The sequence below is a fragment of the Malus sylvestris genome, chromosome 4, assembly GCF_916048215.2.
Source record: "Malus sylvestris chromosome 4, drMalSylv7.2, whole genome shotgun sequence".
Taxonomy (NCBI): Eukaryota; Viridiplantae; Streptophyta; class Magnoliopsida; order Rosales; family Rosaceae; genus Malus; species Malus sylvestris.
This window is the reverse complement of record NC_062263.1, coordinates 27069250-27097069: the sequence shown is the minus strand read 5'-3', so window position 1 is coordinate 27097069 and position 27820 is coordinate 27069250. Positions and strand designations below refer to the sequence as shown.

General features: G+C 37.2%; 3 protein-coding genes and 2 pseudogenes across 4 annotated transcripts; 1 reads left to right on the top strand and 4 right to left on the bottom strand.

Moving 5' to 3' along the window:
• Window positions 1-90: 90 nt before the first annotated feature.
• Window positions 91-7934, bottom strand: LOC126619634 (protein SEMI-ROLLED LEAF 2-like). The gene is made up of 20 exons (XM_050288052.1): window positions 7724-7934; window positions 7070-7207; window positions 6283-6357; window positions 6047-6162; window positions 5608-5722; window positions 4922-5044; window positions 4783-4830; window positions 4391-4587; window positions 4070-4266; window positions 3700-3983; window positions 3467-3613; window positions 2661-3074; window positions 2412-2561; window positions 2168-2246; window positions 1969-2081; window positions 1631-1828; window positions 1351-1488; window positions 1055-1195; window positions 701-907; window positions 91-474 (listed from the first exon to the last, which is right to left on the bottom strand). The coding sequence occupies exons 2-20, from the start codon at window positions 7202-7204 to the stop codon at window positions 358-360; spliced, it is 2994 nt and encodes a 997-aa protein (XP_050144009.1). The 5' UTR covers window positions 7205-7207; window positions 7724-7934; the 3' UTR covers window positions 91-357.
• A 4333-nt stretch (window positions 7935-12267) lies between these two features.
• Window positions 12268-16301, bottom strand: LOC126618286 (uncharacterized; annotated as a pseudogene).
• Window positions 13620-14467, top strand: LOC126619874 (proteasome subunit alpha type-7-like). Its single transcript, XM_050288293.1, has one exon. It carries the CDS (start codon window positions 13901-13903, stop codon window positions 14264-14266), a length of 366 nt encoding a protein of 121 aa, XP_050144250.1. The 5' UTR covers window positions 13620-13900; the 3' UTR covers window positions 14267-14467.
• Window positions 16302-16925: 624 nt separating the features above from the next.
• On the bottom strand, window positions 16926-21022 carry LOC126619873 (uncharacterized; annotated as a pseudogene).
• Window positions 21023-23563: 2541 nt separating this feature from the next.
• LOC126617704 (acyl-CoA-binding domain-containing protein 4-like) lies at window positions 23564-27604 on the bottom strand. 2 transcript variants are annotated; one of them, XM_050285747.1, is made up of 9 exons: window positions 27322-27604; window positions 25940-26467; window positions 25762-25827; window positions 25421-25587; window positions 25178-25334; window positions 25000-25093; window positions 24497-24903; window positions 24293-24397; window positions 23564-24071 (listed from the first exon to the last, which is right to left on the bottom strand). In XM_050285747.1, exons 1-9 carry the CDS (start codon window positions 27451-27453, stop codon window positions 23781-23783), a joined length of 1947 nt encoding a protein of 648 aa, XP_050141704.1. In that variant the 5' UTR covers window positions 27454-27604; the 3' UTR covers window positions 23564-23780. The 2 variants fall into 2 exon arrangements, with proteins under 2 accessions (XP_050141704.1, XP_050141705.1); XM_050285748.1 differs by having other exon boundaries at window positions 25000-25090; window positions 27322-27599.
• Window positions 27605-27820: the final 216 nt, after the last annotated feature.

Here is a 27820-nt window from a genome sequence, read left to right as displayed (position 1 = left end):
CAGTGTCATATGCGGACCTCTGCGTTTTCTTTATAACCCTAAACATGAACAATTATGGAAATTTAGCAAGGATTTTCTTGAGAGACTACAAACCACAAAGTACATACTACACTGCATAACCCTAGCTCAATTACAGAACATGTTCGATATAACCGTTGTACAAAATACATACTACACGACGCATAACCCTAGCTCAGTTACAGGTAGATGTTCAATGTAACCATCGATAAACTGGGCATGGAAGCCCTCAAATCAGATTATCAGAGTCTAGACTAAATATAGAGCTATTAATCCCAAGATACTGCCTAATACTTTACAGCAACGATTACACTTGAAGATGAGCGACTTCCCTACATACTAACACCCAGCTGCCTTGAGGAAGTTGTCAAATGGACTAGCAGGAGGCAGCCTCATAGCCAACCAGGGATCCTGTGCCGATGCAGCTCCATGAGCAGGCCCAATGTCACTCGTTATCTGCATGAAAATTAACATGTTCCAACATCAAATAAAGCATAAAAACAAGTAAACTGCTACATTATACCTAGTTGCTTTCATGAAATGAAAATTAAATATCAGAGAATCTGTAAAACCAAACTGTCCCCGTGTGGTATCGCAACAGTTCTTCCATAAGCATGGCCACAGTCCAATTCACTTTAACAATCGAAAAAAATAAGTAGGGAAACCAAACAAGGTCTGAGACCTTCTGGAGTGCTGCGCGTCCATCTGCAGGAAATGCTGGAAACAATCTGTCACGAACACTGCTCTGATGATTTTCATGGGCCAACCAGTTGGAGAGTTTCTTCCTTGTCCCTGTGCCAAGGGCTTCGCACTGGCTTGCCATGGTGTTGTAGGGGAGAGGTGATGTAGAGACAGCTGTCCCCGCTACTTGACCAGCTACCTCAAATGCCTAAAAACAATTTTGTTCAGTTTTGGTCAAATGTACAAATACAATAAGAATCTGACAACGGTGAAATCTTGTTGAATTTGTGGTTGTGTTGTTTTGTACAAAAAGATGCTTGTAGACAGGGAGGTGAGAAAGGGAGCAAGTGCTTACCGACTCTATCAGCTGTCCAATGCTGATAACATGGGGCGGTATAGAGGAGGATGTAGGTACTCTGGGAATGAAACGTGAGAGGTCAGCAACAGATGCTTCACTTGTCACATCATCCTCCACTGATGAATTTGTTGGAAATTCCTGCAACATGAGGTGGAGTCATTGAGAATACTCAAACCTTCAATGCTATAGCTGTTATCATTGTTGTTTTTCTTAATTGGCATGATACATGGTTGGGATCAATGTGGAACATAGCAATCCAGCAGTAGCAAGGGAAGCTAGACTAAAGAGTATACCCCATCAAATGATGATTCCTTCGAATGGACTGGCATTTGATTTTGGTCACAGTCAAGCATTGACTGTGGGCCAAACATGAATGCATCATCAGGTGTGAATGACTCTGAAAGTTGGTTCGCCACATCTTCTGCCTTCATCTTTAAAAACAAAATCAAACAAATCAGAACGTGTCTGGTTATGTGTGCATATGTTTGAGAGAGAGAGAGAGAGAGAGAGAGAGAGAAAGAGAGAGAGAAAGAGAGAGAGAGAGATGGAGAGATCCATAGTAAACCATCATACCTCACAAACCTTTGATAGAAACTGAACTAAGATTTCCATCATGATATTATCTGATTCGTATATTTTGTTCCGCAAATCAGATAGTAACGATGAAGCCATCTCGTTATCAGTAACAGATCCATATTTACTAACATCTGCATCAGGCTTTACATAAATTTGAAGATCGTCACTGATGCCTAAATATGGATCAACCTGAATCTGCAAAGATAAGAGGAGATTTGTTATAATGATAATGTGAAAGCCCCCATCACTTAAAAGCTAGAAAACATCATACTATGATTGCTGCACGTACTTTTCAAGTAGCAAGAGTATTCAGCATCAGGATAAGGTATACTCACATCATACGGTATAAATGACTTGAGAAGAGGAATGTGATAGATCTTAGCCGCAAACATCAACATGCCAATCGAGAGTACAAGCATAGATCTTTGACATGCTGGAGGCAACATCCCTGCCAAGCATTTAAGACGTTTAGGCACAAGTTAACCTTTTTATTATCAGAATTAATGACTGTTTAAGGAATTATGCTGCCCATACCATTGTTAGAATCAAGGGATACATTCCTCAGAGACAGCAGAAGTTGAAAGAAGTGAACCATAAGGTTGTCAGTTGGATTCTGCAAAATTAAAAATTCTAACAAATTTGTGAACAATTACAGAAATACTCAACCATGTCGTCGTGGCCAAGCTAATAGAGGTATACAAAGGTGAAGTGAGAAGCAACAGAAACATAATACACGACATAAATGAAGAAAAAAGAAGTAACGCTAGAAAAACTTCACCTTCAAATGTGAAGAGATAAGCACTAAAGTAAAAGAATGAGCTATAGCCTCAATATTTGAAGGCAAATTATCCGAGAGATTTGCTTGTATCCAAAAAGCAGACAGCAAGTGTGATATTTGATCCTCATTAAACTTCATAACATACGGATCCTGAGGAAAACAAATGCCCAAAAGTATACTTAGTAAAGCAAGCGAAGTACTCTCCAAATGTTACCAGTTATATAATAATTGAACTTCTTAGTATCTTACCGGCTCTGTTGAGCTGACTGTTCCAGCCGTCCTGTCAATAATTGAGCTAATTTTGTAAACATTAGGGGAATTTTTTCGGTTACACCCCTGCTTCCAGACTTCTTCAGCAGTCTCTCTATCTCTAAAATCATCACAAGCAGTACTGTTCCCGTGCTTTTCGGCTTTGGGGCCATCTTTTTCCTTCCTCAGCTTTTCAAGTCTTGCTGTGATTGATGCAAAGGTAGATGCTGTATTCGACTGCCATCCTCTTGATTGGTATCCAAAACCAGATTGTAAAGATGAAGATTCGTGCCGGGGCTGGTTAGAAGTTGGAATGAGAAGAATAGAAAATATCTGGTGTGCTCCAACACGAACCTCAACATCTGGATGCACCATGACTTTCAGAAGTTGGACAAGAAGGGACTCAGGAAACACCTACAAGATAAAAATAAAAAATGGTTCAGTATGCCGTACTTCGAAGATGATAGCAGAAAACAGTAATGTACATACTTCAATGACATGACTCATATCTAGTAGATATAGTTGCTTATAGAACCATTTTATCACAGTACTGGAAGCATTTTCTTCAATCAAATTAAAAACATGAAATTACACATCCACCGAATTACATCTCCCTTGCGTACAAATCCAAATCCAAATTATGTCATCCAAAAGTATTGAACCAATCACTTTTAGCCTTCCCTAATAAGACTTGCAAGTATGTCTTTAATCAACCAACAGTGAATCTGAGTAATTTCCAAGAAAAAAGACTGAGAAGCAATGCATAAAAAACTCCAAAAGCAACAAAAAGTTTAAATTTCCTTCACCTGCTGTGTACGTGAAGAGATCAACGCTAATGAGATCATATGAGCAACAATCATTAAAGATCCAAGTGTTGCCCTAGCAACAATTCCAGATGGCAGATTCTCCAGAGTTATCGCCATCATGTCAAATAGTGGCCGAACATTGCCAATCTATTAAAAAACCAATGCAGGCTTTTAGTACTAAAAGAAGCACCACATACTGCAGCAAGTATAAAAACCACAAGTATAGAACTTACGCCTCTCGAAATTTCTAGTAAGCAGTCTTCAATGGAATTTTGTAGCATGATATTAATGTTTGATTCTTGCTCTCCAACTGATTCAGCAGTGGCTTGAAGACTCTTCCTCAAATGCCTACATAGGTCAGAGACAAATCCAATTTCTGCCAACACTGCACCAGATCGAATCTGGCTAGCCAAAGCACTAGCAACTTGAATGACGGAAGATTTGAGTTGTGGATCTTGTGAAATGTTTTTGTGGTCAAGATGACGGATCACATAGGCTAAAATCAACTGTTGATTCCCTGAAGCCAAATGCTGACATTAGAAAATAGCACCCGCAGTAAAGGGTTTGAGTACGTATGTAATTTTGCAATGAATATCAAGATACCTGAAGCCTCCATAAAGTATGACATATCAGACAAAACCAGCATGGCCAACCCTTGCCGAGGAACCCAGTGGTGCCCAGAATCAAAGTAGACAAACATTGGATCCAATACTCGGCGCATCGTTGTGCTCTCCTTGGATAACTCTATCATTCTCTGAATACAAATTTGAGCCCACACTTTTGGTGTCTCAATCTCTTCTCTGAAACAATGAACAAAAAGTGTTACAAAAAGGCAAATGGATCAAAAGATAGCATAGTTTACAATTACAAGTATCAACCAACAAGTACAAAACTCCTCCCTTTTAAACTTTCAATAACTCCTACCTTGTCAAAAGAGCAGGATCCTTCTTTTCTGGTCGCGGCCTGATGATCTTGAACCTAGGACTAGCGTCATCACCAACTACACCAACTCTGCTTTCACTTCGAACCACTTCATCCACCCAATTATGATGTGGCTGCCCTCTCTCATCATCTTCATTATGTGTATCTGGCTCATAGTTATCCAAGGTGACATGAACAATCTGCACTCACAAGAAAAAGGTTTGCAATGCTCAGTATTAATGAAAGGGTGGTGCCACTGGCCTGATATCTGATTTCGAAAAGACTAGTGCAACAACTAATTAGACATTTAAATGTCCCAAAAAAGTTTGTATAAGATAGCAATAATCACTGAAACATGTTTAATAGCTTGAAAAATGATACCGGAAAAAACTAACCTCATCAAAATCAACAAAAATATATGAAAATTCTGCCATGAATTTCACCTGCCAAGGTGGAAATCTATCAAATTAACATTTTCCAACTGAAAACAACAAGAGTCCTTAAGAGTTTCGTGAAATCAAATCACAAAACTACCATGGCTGAAAGGCACTGCAAACTTGATGCTCTCAAGCTTTGTTGATCTTCACCACTTTGACATGCAAGCTTACATACTTTGTGAACCAAACTCTCAATGGTATGCGTGTAAGTGCAGTCTGTCTGTTCAGTGATTGCATCAATAAATAAAACAAGACATTAATCAAATGTATTAATTTTGTACATAAAACTGAATAATTTCAATCATTCATTAACAGAATAAGAAATGTCACGGGTAATATCAACCATTATAAATACAATGACAAGATACATAAGGTAGAATTTATCCTCACTGTTCACAATTCCACTTTGACAGACAAATTCCATGTATTACACTTAAGATGGTGTGGCATTCATGATCTAACTTCACGCATAATTCTAGAGCATAACATTGAGCTTTAGCTTAAACCGAGAAGATCTTCTAAAAATTCCATGTAATGTATAGGGTGGATACCTACATCCACAGGACTTGTGTTATGTCATGTTAAGATAGTCAAATTAAGTTTTTATTTTTGGTGGGACGATAGTCAAATTAAGTTGGGCATAGTTTGGATGACCATAAAGCTGCAAAAGTGGTTTCTTTTTATTGTATCTAAGAGAGTCCATTGTCTACCTATAGACTTGCGACACTACAGCATTGATAGGCAGATCAAACAACTATTTCGAGAGTGTAACTTCGGAATCACCTGACTATAGATGAAATTAGTTAGAGTTTGGCATCCAAGTATGCGCACAGTATCTTGCTTAGAGTTGTCCAGGAGCTCAGTAACCACACTCACCAGACTGACTGCAAAACATGCCCTGACAGATATGAAACATATCAATTCAACAAGAGAATTACATTAAAAAAAAAATCGAGAGAGAGAGGGACGTTTAAAGCACATAAAACATAAGAACATATCCAATAATATATAAGAAAGATACGTTGTTCTTTGCCAATCTAGAAGAGAACAAAGTGAAATTGTGACTTGAGTATAGAGTTTTCCCAGCAAGCCTAATCGTACAAAATTCAATACCAATACAACAATAGTTTCATCCAAGAGGTATATCAAACAGACCCTTTTTCCACAAAAATCAGTAACAAACTCTACTCAATGGTGAGAGAGAAAGGAAACAGCTACTTACATCTGCTCCTTACACAGGCAAAGCAACTTGTTGTAAGTGTCTGCAACAATATTGATGAATTTGATGTGCCCCAGTCTAAGCTCTTTGTAGCACCTATCTTCAAGATATTTAGCAATCTGTTGAAAAATAAGTAACACCTACTGGATTAATAATAGCCTCAACAGTAAGCAATCAGTTTACGGTAAGCTAACTTTTACCGACCAAGAAATATATAAAAGGGATAGAAAATTTCATACCTTTGGGATTCGAAAAGGGTTTTTGGCAGCATATTCACATAACTTAACAATTTTTCGTTCATTGGGAGGGCCATCCTGAAAATTTTGGGACACTTAACTTCAGTATGCCAGCTACTGTAAGAAAAGCATACATAATAATCACTAAATTCGATCTGAAATAGACTAGCAACTAGTTCCTTGGGGAGCATGCTCTGTTATTTTCTAGTCACAGAAGCTTTCAACGGTCGCCAATTTTGGCTTAGTTGCGTTCTTGGGTCCAAGTATTCTAAACCTTACGTATAGATAATTCGATAGAACAATATTCTCTTTCCAAACAATCAGGTAGTTGCATCATTCTCAATCCGATAACATCATAATCATTTAGACTTTGTGTGTATGATTGACAGTCTTAGTTCATAGTTTGATAACACACACACATATGAACATATACCTGGTACTTACAACGAAGAACCATTGGGAAACTAAGGATGATATCCAGGTTCCATCTAGATTTAATAATTAACAGAGAAATGAAAATATAAAAAGTTCAAACGTAATCCCTTTCAAGCATCAGAACCAACTTTTTTAGTAACTCCATTAGTTCCAATCTAAAATTGAGGAATAACCTTCAAGAACGAGAAAACAGATAAACAATTGGAACGGAAAGTCTGACTATTGTTCCACCAATACCCACACCAAGGCACATGATCAAGCAGTCAAATTACCAACTACTATCTGCCGTTCACAACGTACGTGTCAACAATGCCATAACATTAAAGGGTTTAAGCTAGTAGTGTAGTATACTCACAGGAGCCTTGGGAAAGATTTCCGCAAGCAGCTTTTTGTAACGCTTAACAGGTTGTCTAGATCTCGACCTCATAGCAGGGCAGCATATGCACATGCTTTCACACGCAGGGAACAGCTTTCTAGAGATGAGCCCCATTTCCTGAAAATTTAAAAAGCCTGTTCGATTAACCCAACAAAATACAGTAAACAGCAACTTTACAATCCCAGCCGAAAATCCCTTATCATACATAACAAATGCATATACTGTACATACTCAAACACTGACATGATTAGGTACAATAAGAAAACAGAAATAACACACAACAAGAAATATCAAAAGAAAGAAGAATTCCCACAATCTTCTTATTAAAGAAGAAACGGATGCTAAAAGGAGAAAATTTGAGACTGCAATGATACAAAAATGAACCAAAATACACACACAAACCGTATCACAAGAAAAATAAATACGAAAAAAAAAGGATCACAACCAACATAAAAGCACAAATCAACAACTATTACTCTAAAAAACAGAAACCAAGTAAATAATGATAACCCAGAATCGAAACCCACATAGAAATCCAAATAAACGTGCAAAGCTTTCACCTTTGAGAGAAGAAACAGAAACCCAGAAGAAAATTACAGAGAAAAACACGAAGAAAACCAGCCAAGAACTCACCTTGTTTTTGCAGAGGCAGATCTGGGTAGGGAAAATTTTACCTCCAATGGGATTTAATTTAAACAGGAAGAACAAGTGAGCATGGGAAACAGAGAGTATGAGCTACTACTTCACTCCACGTGATGTGGTGTCAGCTTTCTCTCTTCTTTCTCTTCCCTCATTCTGGAAAAGGCACTGCTTTGTTGGGTCTGTCAGAACTTGGTAGACAAAACTATCTTTTATTGGTTTTTTTTAATTTAAATATTTTGCTAATCTAGGAGGTCAGATATTGTCCGAACTAAAATAAGAGGTGAGCTTTTGTTAATTAATCTTGAGAACAGACTAATTTCATTGATTAATTATTTAACTTTTCAAGCTTTTGGGAATGGTAGGGACATAAAAGAACTTACCTTTTATTTGAACTCTTTCTGGGTCTCCGGACTATATTTTTAACTTTCAAATATGTAATGATGAGTAATGGGACCGTTTATCCCTATGTTTTTTAAATTGTGTAGGTTGTCATGATAGCAGTATTTTAAGTCAATGCTTATATGTAAGACGTTTCAACGTTAAAGCGTTTCATAGATTTAAGACGTTTCAACATTAAAGTCTAAAAGAGTTAAAATAGTTATCACATCCACCGATTAAACCGTCTCAAGTGACTTAGTCAATGTGTCCAAAAGCAAAAGTTGAAAGAAAAAAAAAACCTATTAAAAAAATTTAGTACTATTTTCTGGCAATAAATCCACAATTAAAAAAAATCTTCAATGCAATATGTTGTATGTAGTTATTTTGTTCGTTTCTTAGTTAAAAACTTATGTGACAAGGAAGAGAAAATTTGAGCCAAAAAAAAGAGGAGAGAAAAATAAATAGAGAAATGCTAAAGGGGCTCTTTCAAATGTGAGATTCCTCGTAGACTCTTTGACACCTTATATTTGTGGTACAATATTTTATAATATTAGCATGAGAATTGAAGTTAAATTGTGAGATGAAATAAAATTCATAAAAAATCTCACAATTAAAGAATTTTTTCATTGTTTCTCAAATAATTATACAATATAAGACAAGTAAATTCATTTTTGAAGAAATTTTATATGTGAAGTCTTACTCCAAAAAGAGTACAAATAAAGTGGGAAAGCCAACGCTTAATCAAGTTTAGGTCCCGTCATTTAATAGATCATAGTGGTATTTTTATTCATTTGTAAGTAAAAAATTTTAAGTTTGATTCTCGTTAAAGGCGAATTTAAACTATATTATTATTGTCCATTGTGAAGCTTTGTCCACTATTCCACTTCCTTAATATAGATAATCTCATTTATTTAAGCAAATAAAAATAAATAAAGTTTAGGTCTCTTTCCCAATTACAATTAGGGGGCCTTGGTTTTTGGGTTAAAAATCTTTCCCAAGAATCTCTTTGGTTGTTATTTTATGTAGATGCTGGGACAAAGAGGATCATGTGAACTTTGAAATTACCTTCATTAATACATGCATCTCATTGGCTAAGATAATAATGCCCATATTTTATCAAAATCAACACCGAGGCCAGTTTTGGTCACTTTCGTAAGAAGCATAATTTGTATGTTATGAAAAAAGTTTTAGTAGGCCTAACACGATTTAGTATATCAAGTGTCATAATTTAAGTGATTAAAATAAATTTTTTTTTTAAAATATACAACTACTTGTATTTTGACACTTTGCAACACATTGAAAAATCGCTCATATGTCATGGTTATGGAGGTAGCCTTGCATATATTATGTATTTAAAAAGGGTGAACTGCCAATTTAATCCATGAATCATCACCTAAGTGAAAATTAGGTCACTAAACTATTTTTTCAGAATCAGTCCTTGAATTATACAAATCTGGCAATTACACCCCTAATATTAGATTCAAAGCTACTATATTTAATTTTCTGTCAGTTTAAGTCACGTTACTTGCATGTGATACACATTGGAGCGTACGTGGGTAATTTTTCATTAAAAAAAATTGTATATGGAGTTAACTTTGAAGGGTAAATTAGACGTTAGATTCGCAACCTATATGAAATGTTAAGGGCTTATAGGTGAGAAAAGAACGGTATTACACTCTAAAGTGTGTCAAGTAACTTAAGTTGACGAAAAATTTGATAAAATAACTTTGAATATAATAGTAGGGATGAAATTAGTTATTTTTAATGAATTTAGGGACTTATTTTTAAAAATATATATAATTCAAGGACCTAATTTTCACTCAGGTGATAGTTCAGGAACTAACGGCTCTTCACTTATTATGGCGTTGATGGTTGAATTCTTTATTTAATGATTAAAGAATGAGTCAAATCCACGCAGTCTATCTTTATTTATTTTTAACCACAGCAAATAGCTCAGTGATAAGGGCGCGGATTCCAGTTCCCAAAATACAAAAAAACAAGGAGGTCCCAATTTCGAGGCTCCAAGCTGGTGAGTCTACTTGTATGTGGCTAAGGGGAGGCTGAAATGCATCTGTGAGTTTTTCTGGCCCCCGGAAGTAGTGGATACCCATGACTTGCCACCACTTGTCCTTTTTTTTAAAAAAAAAAAGTCAAATCATCAATCGTCACATCATATAGTCTACGTTAAATTTTTGTCTTTATTTTTTGAGCAATTGATTAGCCCAATTGCTTTCTTAAACAACCAAGTAACCATCAATTAAGGAGTATTTTAATTTGATTAATCTAATTCAAAACTAAATTAAAAAAAAAGAGCAAAGCAGTTTTTTTATTTTTTATTTTTTGCAGGGAGCAAAACAAATTGATGTTAGAAATGCATAGAAGACTTTTGTGCCAGATTGATTTTTGTTCATTCCAAATTCCTTTTTAGTGTAACGACATCAATAAGTTGTCTAACTAATCCACAAGTCATGATACGAAAAACCGAAGATATAATATTAATTAACTAATTAACGTTTTATACACGTCGGAGTTTAGTTAACTTGATTATATCATGTGATAATACAACAATCACATTGAAAAACTTAGGCTAAATCGTGAAAATTGTCTCTGAGATTTGCATAACTCCTCATTTTAGTCCCTGAGATTTCAAATCAATAGAAGTGGTTCCTGAGATTGTCCATCATCCATCATTTTGGTCATTCCATTAAAAACTCCATTAAGTATCCTGGAGCTCTTGGCCGGAAGTTTGGGCAATTTTCAAAGCTTCGTAACTCAATCGTTTCTTAACCAAATTCGACCCATAATATATCAAAATGAAGATAAGAAAGTGTAGAATAATATTATACCTATTTAGAAGCCCAACGGTTGCCATAGATGGCTGGAAAATAGCCTCAAAGTTGACTGGTTCGAGGGAAAACTAGCCGGAAATTGGGTAAACTTTAAACGTTCATAACTTCTTCAATACTCACCGAAATCAAGTGATTCAAAAACAAAAGTCATACTTCTCGATGAGATGAAGAGAATGGTACCTTTTTGACGACTAAATCTCCGTGGTTTGGCCAAAAACGGCTCAAAAGTAGCTAACTTGAGATCAAGACAGCCACCTTCGAGCCGTTTTCTGACCAAACCACGACGATTTAGCTTCTGAAAAAGGTATCATTCTCTTCCTCTCGTCGAGAAGTATGATTTTCATTTTTTGAATCACTTGATTTCGTTGAGTATTGAGGAAGTTATGAACGTTTAAAATTTACCTAGTTTCCAGTGAGTTTTCCCTCGGACCAGTCAACTTTGAGGCTATTTTCCGGCCATTTCCGGCAACCATTGGTCTTCCAAATAGGTATAATCTTATTCTACACTTTCATATCTTCATTTTGATATATTATGGGTCAAATTTGGTTAAGAAACAATTGAGTTACGAAACTTTGAAAATTGCCCAAATTTCCGGCCAAGAGCTCCGAGACACTTAATGGAGTTTATAACGGAATGACGAAAATGATGAATGGTGGACAATCTTAGGGACCACTTCTGTTGATTTGAAATCTCAATGACCATTTTCGCGATTTAGCCAAAAACTTATGAGTAGAAAAACTTATTAGATACCATTGACTCTGGTATCTAATAAGTTCTACCTACTATTGGATTTGAACCAATGACTCCTGCGATATGAAAGCAATACTCTAATCATTGAGTTAAGTAGGTCATTTATCATCACAAAGAAAAACAAATAGGACCTATCACATTGATGGATTATAAATGTAATATTACTTATAAGCAATACCAATCAAACGTATCAAAGAGACATAATGTTGTAGATGGTAATTTGACTCCCTGTCCACATATGGAGGGTGACTAATTAAGGCAGTCAATCATAGGTGGGGACATGAAGAAACAGGTTATCGCCATGAACTTTTGTGGACCCCCAGTTGAATGTGACTGAACAATAAAGTACGGTAAGGTCGACCCTACCTAACATAGACGCTCACAAATGCACGTATTTTTCAGGGTCACATGAAACAGCAGCAATCGTCTTCCCAACAGTTCCAAGTTCCACCGTAAAAAGCTTTCACTTTACAAATTCAATTTACAGCGAAGTCTCCGACCGGAATAGAAATACTACCGTGGAGGTCGACGGAAGGCAAAATTTTGATTCGTTTTCATCACTCGAGGCAGTACTTTGCACTCAACTTATCAAGCTTCTATGCCTATGCGATTCGAGTTGCCTCGTTGTAGAATACTTCATACCATATCTTATCAAGGTCTGTTTTGCAAGGTATTGGGTTAGTATAATGATTATGCCAAACTCTAGTTATGATACTAAGTACTGTTCTAAAAATTCGGCGGCGCTAGGCAGTTGGTGACCGTTCCGATTAATGCTTAGACGTTTGAAAATTTAAAAATGGCATCTAGACCTGTTGAGGTGCCTGCCTAGACCATCTAGGCACTCGCCTAGCTCGTCCAAACACGTCTAGACACCCATCTAGGTTGAGACTCATTTAGACAGAAAATAGATAATTTTCATTTTGCATTATTTTATTTTTTTAATAAATTGTAAGAAACTTGTTGAATATTAAAATGAACACAAATTATCATGTTTTCATTATGTTTCAATACTTCATAATATATATTATTTTGTAATTTATGATGTAATTATATATTTTTAAGTATAAACAAACACTTATTTACACGAAATATAACAGATTTACTTAAATCCATCTAGAAACTAGACCCTAATTCACCGTCCGAGTAACGCTTAGCGTCTTTTATAACCTCATAAAAAAACTGAAGCATATAACGGTAGGCAGAAAACTGAGCCTAACGTATCAAAACATAATGAACAATAAAAATCGTGCCACGTTGAAGGACCTTGTTCGAATGACATTTCTGGTTTCTTTCAACCAGATCGAAACCCCTAAGCTTTTTAACAAATCAAGGAATAATTTGAACTGTAAGGATGCATACCGGCCTTGTTCGAGGATGAAAGAAAAATGATTAGTGTGTCAAATCTTGGTACCTTGGTTAAGTTCTCCAAATAATTGACGGCCAAATCCATTTCTTCACTGCCAAAGAAATCATAGGGGGGCACAAGGCATCTCATCAAGCTCAACAAGAAAAACATACTGATCAGACATAAGCAATACTTACACAAAAAAGGTCGCCACGCATTTGATAATGTTGGGCAGTAAAGCATCAACACGTATATAAAATAGGTGTAGCGGAGATAAGGATGCTTCGTTGGATGTGTGGGCACACAAGAAAGGATAAGATTAGGAATGAGGATATCCGAGGTAAAGTAGGAGTAGCTGAAATTGAACGAAATATGAGAGAAAATCGATTATGGTGGTTTGGAAGAAGGCCTACTGAGGCTCCAGTTAGAAGATGCGACTACGGGACAGAGGTCCAGGGCCTAAGGGGTAGAGGAAGACCTAGGAAAACTTTGGAAGAGACTCCAAGAAAAGACTTAGAGTACTTGGATCTAACGGAGGACATGACATAAAACATAGCGCAATGGCGTTGGCCTTGTTTGGCACACCGTATAGAGCATCGGATAAGACTAATTATACGAAGCCGGTTGTTTGGTGCCCTCCCGTATAAAATAGCCGCCGGATTAATTTAGTCAGTCTGCCTATTTAGTCGGGTATACACCTGCTTAATAAACCCTTCCAAAATGAGTGGATTATTAGTCCGGCTCACTTCCCTCTCTCTCGCACTTCGTTTCCACGACATCTCCTCTCGCCGTCGTCCCTCTCGCCAACGTCGTTCTCCCCGTCGTCATTCTTGCCGGCACTGTCAATGCCTACGACCTCCATGTCTTCCTCTGCTACAAGATCCCCGAGGTCTGGCCGTCCGGCGTTGAAGGCTCTGGGCTTCTTCTACAACTGGATCTTGCAAACAGTCGGGGAAGAAGAAGAAAGGAGAGAGAGAGGGAGTTTGGGGGGTGCGGCAGAGAGATCTGGGCAAGAAACTGTAAAGCTTGCAATCCGGGCTTTGCTTGAGGTTGTCGAGAGTGGAGGAAAACACATAGAAGTTGCTGTGATGACAAAGGATCATGGTCTGAAGCAACTTGAAGAAGCTAAAATTGATGCCATTGTTGTTGACATAGAATCAGAGAAAGCATCTGCTGTGGCCACTAAGAATGGACCACCCAGGGAGACATGATAATACTTTATGGTTAAAACTGATCTCTACAGTTTATCTTAAAATAATAATACTTTAAATTCCTCATATCCGGTATAGTACCAAACACAATATAAATAATACGGTCATTAGTCTGATACTGCACCAAACGCCTGACTAATTTAGTCAGTACTATCCGGTGACTATTTATCCTATCCGACAGAAATAGTCAGTACAGTCCGAGCTGCCAAACGAGGCCTAAGATTCATATAGCCGACCCCACTTAGTGGGAAAAGGCTTTGTTGTTGTTGTTGTTGTAGTACGGGAACAGTTGAAGCATTTTTTAAAATATGCAGCAATGCAGTAGGAGATATAGACTGCATGGAAAACCAGCAAAACTAACATGAAACCAGTATGGAAAGTCAGAATTAGTTATGACAGCCTATGCGATTACCAACTATACATACAATTATCTTACTCCTTGATGGACATGTGAACTTGTTCATATAAATGGATTCAAATGGGAACCTCTTGGGATGGCAGTGGTCAACGAAATGGATGACCGTCATGCAAAACAAGCACACTAAAGGTCACCCACTTTGAGACGACAGAAAGAACACATGAATCTTGCATTTTGGACTTCTATGTTTATGGTAGTAAAACACAAGAATACATTTTCAGACCTTCAACAGACTAGCCTGCAGACCACTGTCTCCAGAGAGCCCTCGCCAAGAAACCTCAAATTGATATGCAGTAGTTGGTGGTGTAACGTTTTTCTCCGCAGCTACAACCTTGGCTTTGGAAGCAGCTTGAGAAGCAACTTCTTGTACCGATGCCTTCATCTATTGCTTCTTATTTGTGGTATTTCCCTACAAAACAATCATACAAAAGCAATTAAAAATAAGAAGATAATGCCTTTATGATAAAATGATATGGTAACGTATAAATCTGGTAGGAAGCTAACAAATGCAGTTGAATACGGCTTCATATGTACTACGAACAGAAAGACAAATCAATTACAACAAAAAAAAAATCGAGTAAAAGGGCCAACAGAAGACTAATCCTTGCGACCTTAGTGTGATCTTGAACTGCAGTTATTTCTGTAATTTGAGTACTGCTTCAGACAGGCTGGATGCCGTTTCCATTTACTTTGGTATCCGACTTTCCCCTACAGAAATTTTCAGTGCACCAGATACCTTCTGAAGATTTGACTGGCAATTAACAATTACAATGAGTCAACTTACTAATTCAATGAAATAACCTATGAATAATCATGATACTAAACAATCAAATCCAATCAAATTCAAACTCCATCTCGTAAAAGTTTGTACTGGCCAATCAAGCACGAAAACCAGATTCAAGCCTGGATTAAGCATGCAAAGGACCTCTAAAAAGTCAAGTATATCCCATGCATGCCTAACTTATAATAATTGTACTTGCAGTAATAATCACAACGAACAGGAAACGCTAAAATGCTCTCTCACCCTTAATTCATGCACACAGTTCAAGGTTTAAATATGCAGAAGGGTAGGAGATTTAAGTAACAGTTCCATGGGTTAATTAACACTACTGAAACGGCCCTCACGAATATAATTTAGATATAGAGAACCAACAACTTCAGATGTGTGTGCAAATTTGCTTACTTTGTCATACGAAGATTTGGCCTCCGTATACTGTTTCTTGATTTCTTGGTTGTGAAGCTCCAACCTCAGGGCAAACTCAGCATCTGCAGTTGGCTATATTCATTCCATCAGACAGATCAAAATTACAATATCAGAAAAGAAACCATATATGAAACAACATCAGGAAACAAGGTCATTGTTTGGTTTTAAACCAACCCTCGAATGATTCTTTAAGCTTCCCAAGTTCATGCTTTTATATAACGATCATCCACATTCAACGCCTCTGTGCAGTCATCCTCAGCTTCCTGAAATCTAAAGAACAAGATGAAAGTACACATATGCTCCAGGTCATTCGTGAGAAAGTACCCTGTAAGAGCTTTTACACAAGCACATGGCTTGCCTACATATGAAAACTGTGAACATTTACTGAAATCAAAAGTTTAAAACTTGCATTTTGTATTAGTACAGAAATTGAATGTTCTTTTCGTAAACTCATGTTACAATTAGTCGTTTATGTGTACGGTTGGTCAACAGTTATAAAGAATGGATAGCCGCGATTATTTATCGATACCCATTTAAATTAATATTTGCACAACCGTTTACCCGTTGGGTAGGTATTTTGAAAATTATTATAAGAGGGTGCCTGTAGTAGCTTGACAGTAAGAAAAGTCTAGAGTCCTAACCGCAGCCATTTAGTCAACTAGTCTTCACAGAATCCATTGACAGCGGCATAAATGACTGGATTTTTCTTTTCAATTGAAAGTGGTGCATATTGTGGTTCTAAACGGGTATTATCTATGCCCATAATCAATAATAAATGAATATCTCTATTATCGTAACCGCATACCTGTTTATTCGTCTATTAAATTCTAGAATTTTGTCTCTTTTTTAAAATAAAGCATAACTAATGGATCAACATATTTTTCCGCTAAATCAACTGCATCAACACTTTCCTAGAAGAATTTTCTCAGGAACCAAACACAGCATAGCATATCCCACCATAAGACAGAAATTGTACACGAGGAAAACTTGACCAGAGACACGGTTTGTGGTGGCGAGCAAACATGGAACCTTACAACTTTGTATAGAATAGGCGGGCTTTTTTATGTATGGTTTTGTATTTAAGTTTCATCTACATATACAGTAGTACATCACCATGCATTGAACTAAATTACATGAAGTGCTGCAGGACCATCCTGCAACGCCAGTTTCGGCGAATCAACGGGCAGATAGAGGAGCCATCTTTTCATGTATTGCCTTGTAACACTGGAGACTGCACAGAGGGAGCTTCGACTGCGAATCCCGGTACCTGTATGGATTTGTACAATATGGTCCGGCACACTTTTCACGGGGAAGAGGGTAACTGAAATCGGAATAAAGCATAAAAACAAAACTAATAATTATCAGATAAACTTCACGATATATATATATATTTTTAAATGGATAGAGGTGCTTGAAAACCAGGTTTGAGACGTAATGATCTCCATAAATTTTACATTTGAGGGGGAAAAAGGTGAGCATCCGAAGCCTAATTTTATAACCAGCTGCTTGTCGTCAGAAATTTGAGAAACATTTGAAGCTCAAACGGCTATGAAAAGCCTCCAACAGTCGTGGAGGCTGGATATTAAGGGTTGGTTCAGAAATAAGCACGATGATATAGAATTGTTCAAGACCGAAGAGACGCATAGAAGCTGTATCTAGATTTGGGGGAAAAATTACATATAATCGTAGAAATAAGTATCTAGAATTTTCAAATGTTCTTACCTGCAAGGCTTGGAGTCAAATATGGCTGGCAAGCCCATTTCATTGGGGAAGGTTACAACCGATCCTGATGGACCCATCACCCATCGGACAGAATCTGGCGGAAGTATAAAGGCATTTGCTGCCCTCTCCTGCAAAAGAAATGAATTTACCATAAATCAAGAAATCGCACGATACACAAACAGAGGATGCTATTATGCGCTATCTCTTACCTGTGCCATATCTTCTTGCCATTTCTTTATCTTGTCTTCTCGTTTCTTCCTACTGGAATCTTGGCCCAGAATTTTTCTGATTGCCTCAGCCTAAGGCTCAGCCAAATTTGAAAGAAAATGATAAGTACTTCTTTCTAACACATGTATATCACAAGTCAAACAAGAAGCAAACAGACAAGCCAAACCTCAGATTCTCTAGTCGCCTTCTCTACTTGCATCCTACGTCTCTCTGCCGCCTCAGCTTTCTTGATTTGCTGCTCCAGTGCACCGGGTTTCTCCTTTAGCTCTATCAGTAAAAACAACAATTACGATCATGAGAGAAGTCAATGTGTATTCAAGACAAGATAATTATGATAAAAGGAAAAAAAATTCACTTACTTTTTGGTGGAGCCGGGGGCAAACCATTGGGGAACTCAATTACACTTGCACCTAAGCTGGAAGAGACGTTTTTGCCAGTTTTAAGAGCCCTTTGACGAGTAGTGACTGTCATCTCCTTATTATATGAGGATGATTCAACAAACTCCTTTCTCACTTTTTTCATTTTAGTATTAGGCTCGCCATCGGAAACAGGTTCTTCTTCCTCTTCAACATAATCAGTATCATCAGAAACGCTTCCTACTCTGGACTTCTTACCATCCTTGCCCGATCTTGGTATGCCATAATCTGCCAAATCTACACTTGGTCCAATACCACTCCCCTTCATCACTGTTGAAATCTTCCTTTCTTTTCTGGTTTTCCTTTCCTCATCCTCATTGTACTCTGCAGTATAATCTGAGGTGACCTTAGATGTTTTGAGTTTTTCAAGGTATCGAACTTCCATGTCATCATCATCAACTGCATCCAGGAAGCGTCTCTTAGGGACCCGTTTACTCTTGCGAACAAGTTCTTCAACTTTCTCAACATGAGCAACACTTTTAGATGTATCCTTCTGTGGGACTCCTCGTTACCCACTTTCTTTATCGGAACTAAGGGAAGGATTGTCATATGAGTCTTCCTGCAACAGTGATAGATTTAAATATAGTCTTAATAATCCTTAATCTATATATGACCTTATTAATTAAACAACTAAACCATTTTGTGTAAAAGAAAGTTTGAGAACCTAGGAAACCAAAGAACTCAAGGAATTTGATTGCATAAGCCGAAAAGAAGTAACTAAAAACGAAGGATTTCCAAGGAATTAGAACAGAAAACGGCAACCTAGCAATCAAATATCTAATAAATTTTGAAAATTTTGAGTTATGAATCTTTCCATCTTATTATCTAATTTTCGTAAGCATTTTCTGTAAATGCAGTCCATAATAACATGCTACCCAGTTCAATGTGTCTGCCTGGCCTATGTGGATATTGCAATACCATGGAAATCACATCCAGATTTGTGTCACACAGTGCTTGTCAAATTGAGTAAGTCTGGAAGAATATTACAAGGCAGACTAACCTGAAGAATCAACTTCTGCCGTGGTCGAGGGGTATCTGAAATGCGAGATGATTTTACAGAAGATGGCCCAACAGCAGATGCACCATCAGATGAAGACTTGGCCTGAATTGTGCGTGTAACACCACCAACTTTAAGCTTAACCATTTTCACTTTATTCTCATTCTCTGAGCAATCGGAAACAACTCCAAAAGGCCCAACGTTGTTGGAGCTTTTCCAATTAGCCGGGGCAAGGGCACCCTTGCTGGACCTTTTGGATTCAATCCCCCTATGCCTATGCTCATCACTGCCTCGAAAAGAACCATCATTTGAAGATTCATCAGATTCTCCGGATCCTCCCCCCTCACCGTTATCCATATTCTGGACAGTCTCAGCCTCCAAAATGTTACTAAATGAAGCCCTTGCGCTGCATAAGTTCAAATCAATATCTTTCTTTCGAGTAATTGAACCGCCATTGTTATTCTCATCACTTTTGCTTACATCTTCTGAAGGAGTTGATGACACATTATCACGACAATCCAAAGGTAGCTGTCACTCATTCCGAGGACAACGAGATGTGTTACTCCTTTTCCTTCTCACAGCACTGCTTACATCACTGAATCCCAAACCTCCAAAACCCTCCATCGTAATAGCAGAGGTGAAACAAAATCCTAGTGCTGCCTTTGTTTTCCCATAATGGTAGCTGAGATAGTCATGAGTGAAAAGTGATTGTAAATATCATACACATCATATGTTCATCATCATCCTTTCATTGCCTTTATCCTATCATACGGTGTTGGGCACACAGCATAAGAATAACGATGGACACTAAAGGATATTCGCTTTACATCTTGAATCTTGCAAACATTGTAACCGAAATAAGACAGTAAGAAATTAAAGAAGCCCTTCTCAATCTTCAATTAGTAGTCAACAAAACATAAATAGTTCAGAACAATTTATTCTCCGTGTGTAGCTAAGAACATGTTAGTTACAAAAACTAAAATGTCAGCCTTAACTTAGCCGAATGGTTGCAGAATCAATTGTAGTTTCCTAAAACTAAACAATGATCATAAATTCATTACAAAAAGAGATCATCAGAAATCATCTTTGCGCCAACGAACAACAATGCTTCCACTGAAAACACAGCCATGGAAATACAGTATCAAGGTTGATTTCGGAAACCTATCTCGAGAAACCAAAATTCAGCAGAAATCAATCATCCAAAATTCTCAAAAGGGAGAATTATATTAACATATTGAATTCCCCATCAAAATTCAGAACAAACCCAAATTAGAAACACCCACTGTTGCTTTAACCAATCTAAAAAACACCCACAATTGCATCAACCAATCTACCAAAACACAATCCATAGAAATTCACATAAAAGAACCCCATAATTGAACAAAAACCAAATAACATAAAACCACACAAATCACAGAAAAATTAATAATTTGAAGCAATAAACTAACAATCGAAATACCCAGATGAGAAAATAAAATAAAATCAACAAAAACTCAACAGAAAGACCAAAAAAAATCGAAAAGATTTTACCTTTAAATTGGGAAACGAAAATCCTCAGAGAACCTTGAGATTATTATCACCAACAAGATTGCTCTGATCGAACCAGAATTAAAAGAATACGAATTGGGTTTTGGTGAATAGGTGGCGTAATGTGATTGGAGGACGAGAGGTGCGGAGGAGGAGGAGGAGGAGGAGAGTTGGGTGAAAGTTAGGGTTTTTGTTGCAGGGGAGGGGACCAAAGTTTTCACCATCGTTGTAGTCAATTGAATAGTGCTGGGTTTTTTTTTTTTTTTTAACCGCCTTGTACGTTAACCTGTACCCTCTATTCGAGTTCTCCAATCGGACCGTTGGGTTTGGACCAGGGAGTGCGTAGGCTAGTAACCGACGCACCCCGTGCATATTAGCTGTCTTCATTTTAAGGTTTTCTTTCCTTTTTCCTCTTATTTTTCCTTGCTATTTTTCACAAGTAAAAATAGCTATTTGTTCTACTTTTCCAGCTTGTTTGAGAGTTAAATAATGAATATTTACAAGGGATTTATCGAAACATATGGTAACTGTAAAATTAATAACCATGAGTTCAATTTTACTGCCACGAAAAAGACTTAAAAGACTCTAGAGAAAACGAACAAGATTTATAGACAATTTTTATAAAATATGAGCGATATTGAAAAAGTGAAGGATTATTTATTATTTGGTTTAGAACTTGAACACTAGAATGACATTTTCTATTTAGAAATAGCCTTGCTTGGTCAATTTTATGTTCACTTAGTCATATGATAAAGAATGCATGAGTTATGTTAGGGTCAGTCGTTCACGTGCGAATGAGAAATTTTTCATTATAAATTAGTGTGAAACTCATTTTTAAACAACGAATGCTCAATCCTTGAGAAACTGAACTTAACAAACAATAAAGAGAAATAAGAAAACTAGTTTCCGTAATTTTGTGGTGCGAAACTATGTTATTAAAATGTATATTAAATTCTTACACTAGCCTCATTGGCAAAACACCATTTCTTAAAGTCACTTATTATTTCTTACAAATGTGGGTTGGAATAATTGATGAAAGTGTACGTCTGATTACACTCAGGTTTGAATCACTTCAATATTCATTATAATTAAGAGACTTGTTTCCGGCTGCTTTTTGTTTAGAAGAAATTTCAATAGTTTTACAACTCGTTGAAAACTTAAAGTCTATGTGTTCTCTGCTTCTATGCTACGAGCAATTGATGACCTTAATTTACGAAACCACAAGAAACACAACAATTCAAATCAATAAAAATCATTCAACACTTGTAACATTTAATACTACAGAGCATAGAAGAATTCTTCTAAATCTACATAAATAATCCAAAAATGCTACTAGCTCAAACGTCTAACAGATAAAAATAGTTATAGCTATTGTGTTGTCATAAAAACATCATTTAGAATTATTTTTTTATTTTTTTATTTTTGTTCAAACGATAACATTTCTAAATTAAATTGTTAGTTGTAAGAAAAGCGAAAGATTGGTGGGGATTAAACCCGCATCAAAGTACATAGATTTAACTACTTATCACCAGTGCGATAAACGCTATTTGCAGATAAATTTCGAGCTGAACATTAGATTTCTTTTCATCTTCTACTCAATATTTTTTTTGGGAAAACTAATGAAAATAACTTGAAAACTTTGAGTTTTAACGAAAATGACAAAATAAAAGGTAAAGTGAATAGTATCATGATTGATTTTTTAATGTAAAAATATAATTTTTCGTTAAAATGAATAATACCGAGAATTTTTCGTTAAAATTATTTACTTTTTCTTCGCTTGAATAAAATGAAAATTTGATCAAGTTAGTTGGACTACACTGTCAGACAGCAATCTTCTCATCTTGTCCAATCCTAGTTGACACGTACGTTCCAAAGAGTGGCCCCACGTTTGCTGGTCTCGTGGGACCCACCCAATGAACTGGAACCGGCAGTGTTGTTGAGTTACGACCGTCCCCGTGAGAAATGAGGAAAATGGGCATCCGAAGCAGACGGGTCAGGAGGGAGAAAACCGACGTGGCTGACGCAGCCACCGCCTGCGACGGGGCAGAAGTATGTGTCTGGTTGACAAGACCGGGGACGTTAGAGTGACCGCTCTGACGACCATTACCAACGATCAATCAGTCAGTCACAAAGGACCCTGGTGGGGTGACGTGGATGACAGATCCGACGGTTCACAGCGACTCTGAGGCACCTCTTTTCCTAGACATCACATACACGACAGTAGCGCGCGATGCGCGGGTGCTCTCTCATTCCTCCTTTTGTGCACCCAATTTTGTCATATCAAATGCTCTCTTCGAATATTTCACTTTTTTCTTTTCACTTTACCTAATTAATTTTTTCTTTTTTCTTTGGGGACTGGATAAGATATTTTGTAATCATTGAAAATTGACTTTAATTAAGTCCGTTGTTTTTTATGCCAAAATATGAAATTGACAGAATTAGACAAGATGAATTATGAATCCATAATAGAGTAGATTTTCTAACATATCCTTATACATAAGTTACAAATTTGTCTTACAGGTCTCTGCCTTTTTTCATATATATTTTCTAGAAATATTTTGCAAATAAGCTGTGAGGATAGCATGGATCGTTTGAAACTGCTTTTAAAATGACTAAAAACGTATTTGGTGAACATGTTTTTGAAACCAATATTGAGTAAAAGTGCTATTGAATCCTAAAAACACACTTCGTGAAGTGCTTTTAAAACCCAAAATCATTTTATCTAGAAGTGTTTTTAATCATTTTATAAGCACGTTCAAACGAGTCTGGAATCTTGACACAACCATAATCATAAAGCTCATTTACTAATATACAAGAAAATCATAACTAGCAAAACTCATAATATTACATTGACTCCAGACACCATACCAGCAGATCATCATTTGACACAAAAGAATTAACGTGTGACCAACTAATATGTGCCTACATCACCTATCTAAAATTACAGAATCTTAAAGACCAAGTTAACATAGAAATTTATGCCTATATATATGTGGTTGTCTCTAATAAGATCCACCAGGTAAACTTCCTGGTCCTCCAAGTGTTAAAAACACACCAGGAAGATCACTTCTTTCCTTGGCTACAGATGGATTGGCTCGAACGGGCAAAAATGGTCGAGTCGCCTGAGGTTGCCTGAGGCCTAGGCCGGACCCCGGCATGGAATTCCTCATTGGCAGCTCGGATAGCTTCAAGGGTGGCTCCAAATGATTCGAGTTTGGAAATGGTTTTGCCTCAGAAATGGGAATTTGGCTTGTTGAAGCGAAATTTGGCCGTCTTGAGATGATCTCGGGTCCCTGGTTTTGGCACATTCAGTTGCATAAACAAAGTTAACGTTGATTTGCAAGCACGTTAGTGAATGGGAAGTGTGATTTTCGGACATTTTTTTTCTCCCCCTGCACACCTTTGTTGACGAAAATAAAAATACATATGTAGAAGGAGAAAAGGGGCATGCAGAAATCACTTCTCTAATCATTATGTGTCTGTTTTACAATGTAGTTGAAATAGGGAAGCTTACTGGTGCAAATAAGACTCCTCTATAAAGCCTTCCATTAACCATCGCGGTCATTAGGAAACCTGAGTCGAATGCTCCATCAACTTTGCCTTGAACCTCAGCACCCATCTAAGAAGACACAAAACCCCAATCAAAAGCCGAGCATGGTAAAAAGAAGTAGAGTTTCTGTCAATTACCGAAGGAAAGTGAAATTAAAGGAATGCATACCATGTTCTGAATAGGCCCTGCCTCAAAGTGTTTCGATTCTACCGCTTGAAATTGCATACTTGGTCTACCAAAGTTGGCATGAAGATATGGTTCTCGCTTTGGTTCAGTTTGATGCTCTCCTAACAAGTTAAGGTCTGCAGATCTTTGTGCAGAATTTCTAATATCTTTATGGTTGCTTGTGACATTGGGAGATTGGCTATTGCTCGGACTATGATTGAATTTCTTAAACAGTTGAAAACCTCGAGAACCTGGGGAGGAATCAACAACTTTAGGATTCGGGATCTGTTCTTGATCCGAGTGTGATGGTGACGAATGCTGGGAGAGTGATAGAGAATGCTCCTCTTGCTCTGATTCGAGGTCTATTGATTTTGTACTTGTGGTTCTTCTCCTCTTTGGATGTAAAGTATCTACATTTATGTTTGCAAATGAATACTCGTTAACAATGATTTCGTGTATACCTACTAGAAAGGTATGATTTTTATACTATATGATTTTGTGTATACCTGATTTGAACCGGAGAGATTGTTTGGGTTCTGATTCTGGTTCGTGTGTTGTCTCTCGTACTGCTACATGATTCCCCATTAGCATAGTTTTCTGCTTTAAGCATTTACAAAAACACTCCTCGTCATTATCAAAACATAAAGGATGCACTAAAGTACTGCACTATTACAACTTTTGTACCGTGTTAAAATCTGCTCCTTTTGAGATCCTCCGCCTCTCTTGGTTCCAATGGCTTCCAAAAGTTTTGCACATAGAAACATTGTAACGACCTTTGGGATGTTCTGCTCCAAGATGCAACACCAACAACTCATTCAGAGGGCGCTCATCCTCCCCACACCTACAAGTTGAAACCAGAAATTAAGATGGAACCGAACTATATCGACACGGCCAAACTTAAGCTGTAAAATTCACATAGCTAATTACCCTCCATAGACGGCAATGTCAGAATCTGTAACAACAGCAGTATGAGAGAATCGCCCTTGTGGCTGTTGGCCGCATGTTTCAAGTTGAGTCCACGAACAAGTAATCACATCTAGGACCCAAACATCGTTGTAATAATGTTTGTCTCCAACCCCTCCAATGACATAAACCTGCAATTTTTCCTGTAGGTCAATTGCTTTCTCTTCTGAGAATAAATGTTACAAGGTGATACTTTAACTTTGCCATATACGAAATCGGTCATTTACTTTGATTCAAAGATGGATAATTACCAAACTAGCGCTAGAAATGTATTTTTTTCTGAAAAGATACATAAATTTACTTGCCTTTGTCCCGATACTAACAGCTGCATGACCTGCCCTGGCACCCGGTGAAGATCCTTGAACAGCCAACTGTTGCAAAACCACCACAACCTCCATTAGACTAAAAAACTTGCAAGAAACTGCACATTATTCATATACTAAACTAACATCAAAGTCCTGACAGAATAAACGGAAACCATACCCTTGACCAAGTCAGTGTGTTCATGTCAAGCATATCTACGCCACCATAATACCTATCACCACGGTCCCCGCCATATACAAGAAGCTTCTTCCCCATCGCAATTGTGCTATGACTGTCTCGAGGAGCAGGAATATCGCCCTTCACCTCAGGAGAAGTCCATCTCATGGTATTGAGATCTAGGACATGAAGATCATTCAAGTAATTTCCTTTACCTTCTCCACTACCCCCGAATATCACTAATTTATCGTCACCAACAAGGGTGGCAGTGTGACTTTCGCGGGGTGAAGGTGGAGTACCTGTACATTCTGGCCGTGTCCATACTTTGGTCACAAGATTCAGTATATGAAGATCATTTACCTTCTTGGAGCCATTTGTTCCCCCGAAAACTATCATCTTGTGCCCTAGAACAACGGCACTATGGCTGTCTCTAGGACCAGGCCCTTGACCAGTTGACACAAGAGTGTTCCAAACCATTTTCTCAAGATCAAGCACAAGAACATCGCTGAAATGCATGCCGCCGCAACATCCCTAAATTGGACAAACTACAAGGATGAGATCAAGATATAGCAAAGCATCACATGATTGTCATCTAATAACCCCGATTTCAACATATGGAATGTAGGATTTCATAGTCTGCTACAAGAGCCAAGCAATTATCGATGTTTGATGACGTCTAATATCTAAGAAATAGGCCTAATAAAGGTTCAGAATTAGTAAAACAAAATATGAATTATGAAACTTTTTCGACTCAGAAAAATGCATACTACGAGCCAAGTACATATACTTTTGCTTCAAATTTATTTCTTTAATTTCCTCTTAATAATGTCCAGAAATTAAATTTTCCAAACAAATATTAATGCAGGAAAAGGAAAAACTAATTTCTTTTTTTTTTATTTAAAAATAAAGGAAGAATGAAAAATGAAATATGGTAATTACTACATCAAGGAAAGCTGGAAGACAAGTATCAGCTTCCGCATAAGTGTCCTTACTAATAAGAGAAATATACAGGAATCAAGGAAAAAGCATTCTACCATTGTCAAAAGAATTAAAATCGGAGGAGAAACAAGGAAACCACAACACCCAGTTCAAAAAAGCTAGTCTGTCATCATCCAATTATAGCCATATTCCAGATAACAGGAACAAGAAAAATAAAAATATTACTTTGAGTTTTGACCAAAACATGCATCAAGGAATCGATTTTTCAGAAGAAAAAACATTTCTGCATTATGTCATACTTGAAAAACAGAAGAATTAATACACGTACATGAGCATACATAATATATATATATAAGCACATAGATAAATATCATGCAGTGGAAAATTATTAGAAACGAAGAAAAAGGAGCAAAAGTTAATTTTCATGGAAGAAGATTTAAGCATACCCCAAAAATATACAAAACCCCATGAGAATAGCAGGCAGAGTGCCCCCATCTTTCAGAAGGATTAAATCCCATGATCTTTGGATAGAGCCACATTGCCTTCTTCCTTGCAGCTTCACCTCCCAAAGACCCCATTTTCTCTCTCCTCTCTCTCTCTCTCTCTCTCAAGACTTAAACTTGAGTACATGTATTACTTGAACACAGTGTTGGACAATGATGTAGAAATTAGAGAGGGGGAGAGAGAGATGAAAAAAGGGGTAAAAAAATAAAGGACATGAACAAGGCAAAGTGATGTATCAACTATCAGTATCAAAAGACATGAAAAGATGGGCGCTTTCAAGTCCAAGTCACTGTGGCAACCAACAAGCAACCAACAGAAGCTCGTGGTGAAGGAAAGATCATTTCTTTTTCCCCTCCAGCTAAGGAAGGTTTGTTATACGCTATTTAAAACTAATCAAACGCTTGTTTTAATTTTTATATATGACACAATTTTATAATATAT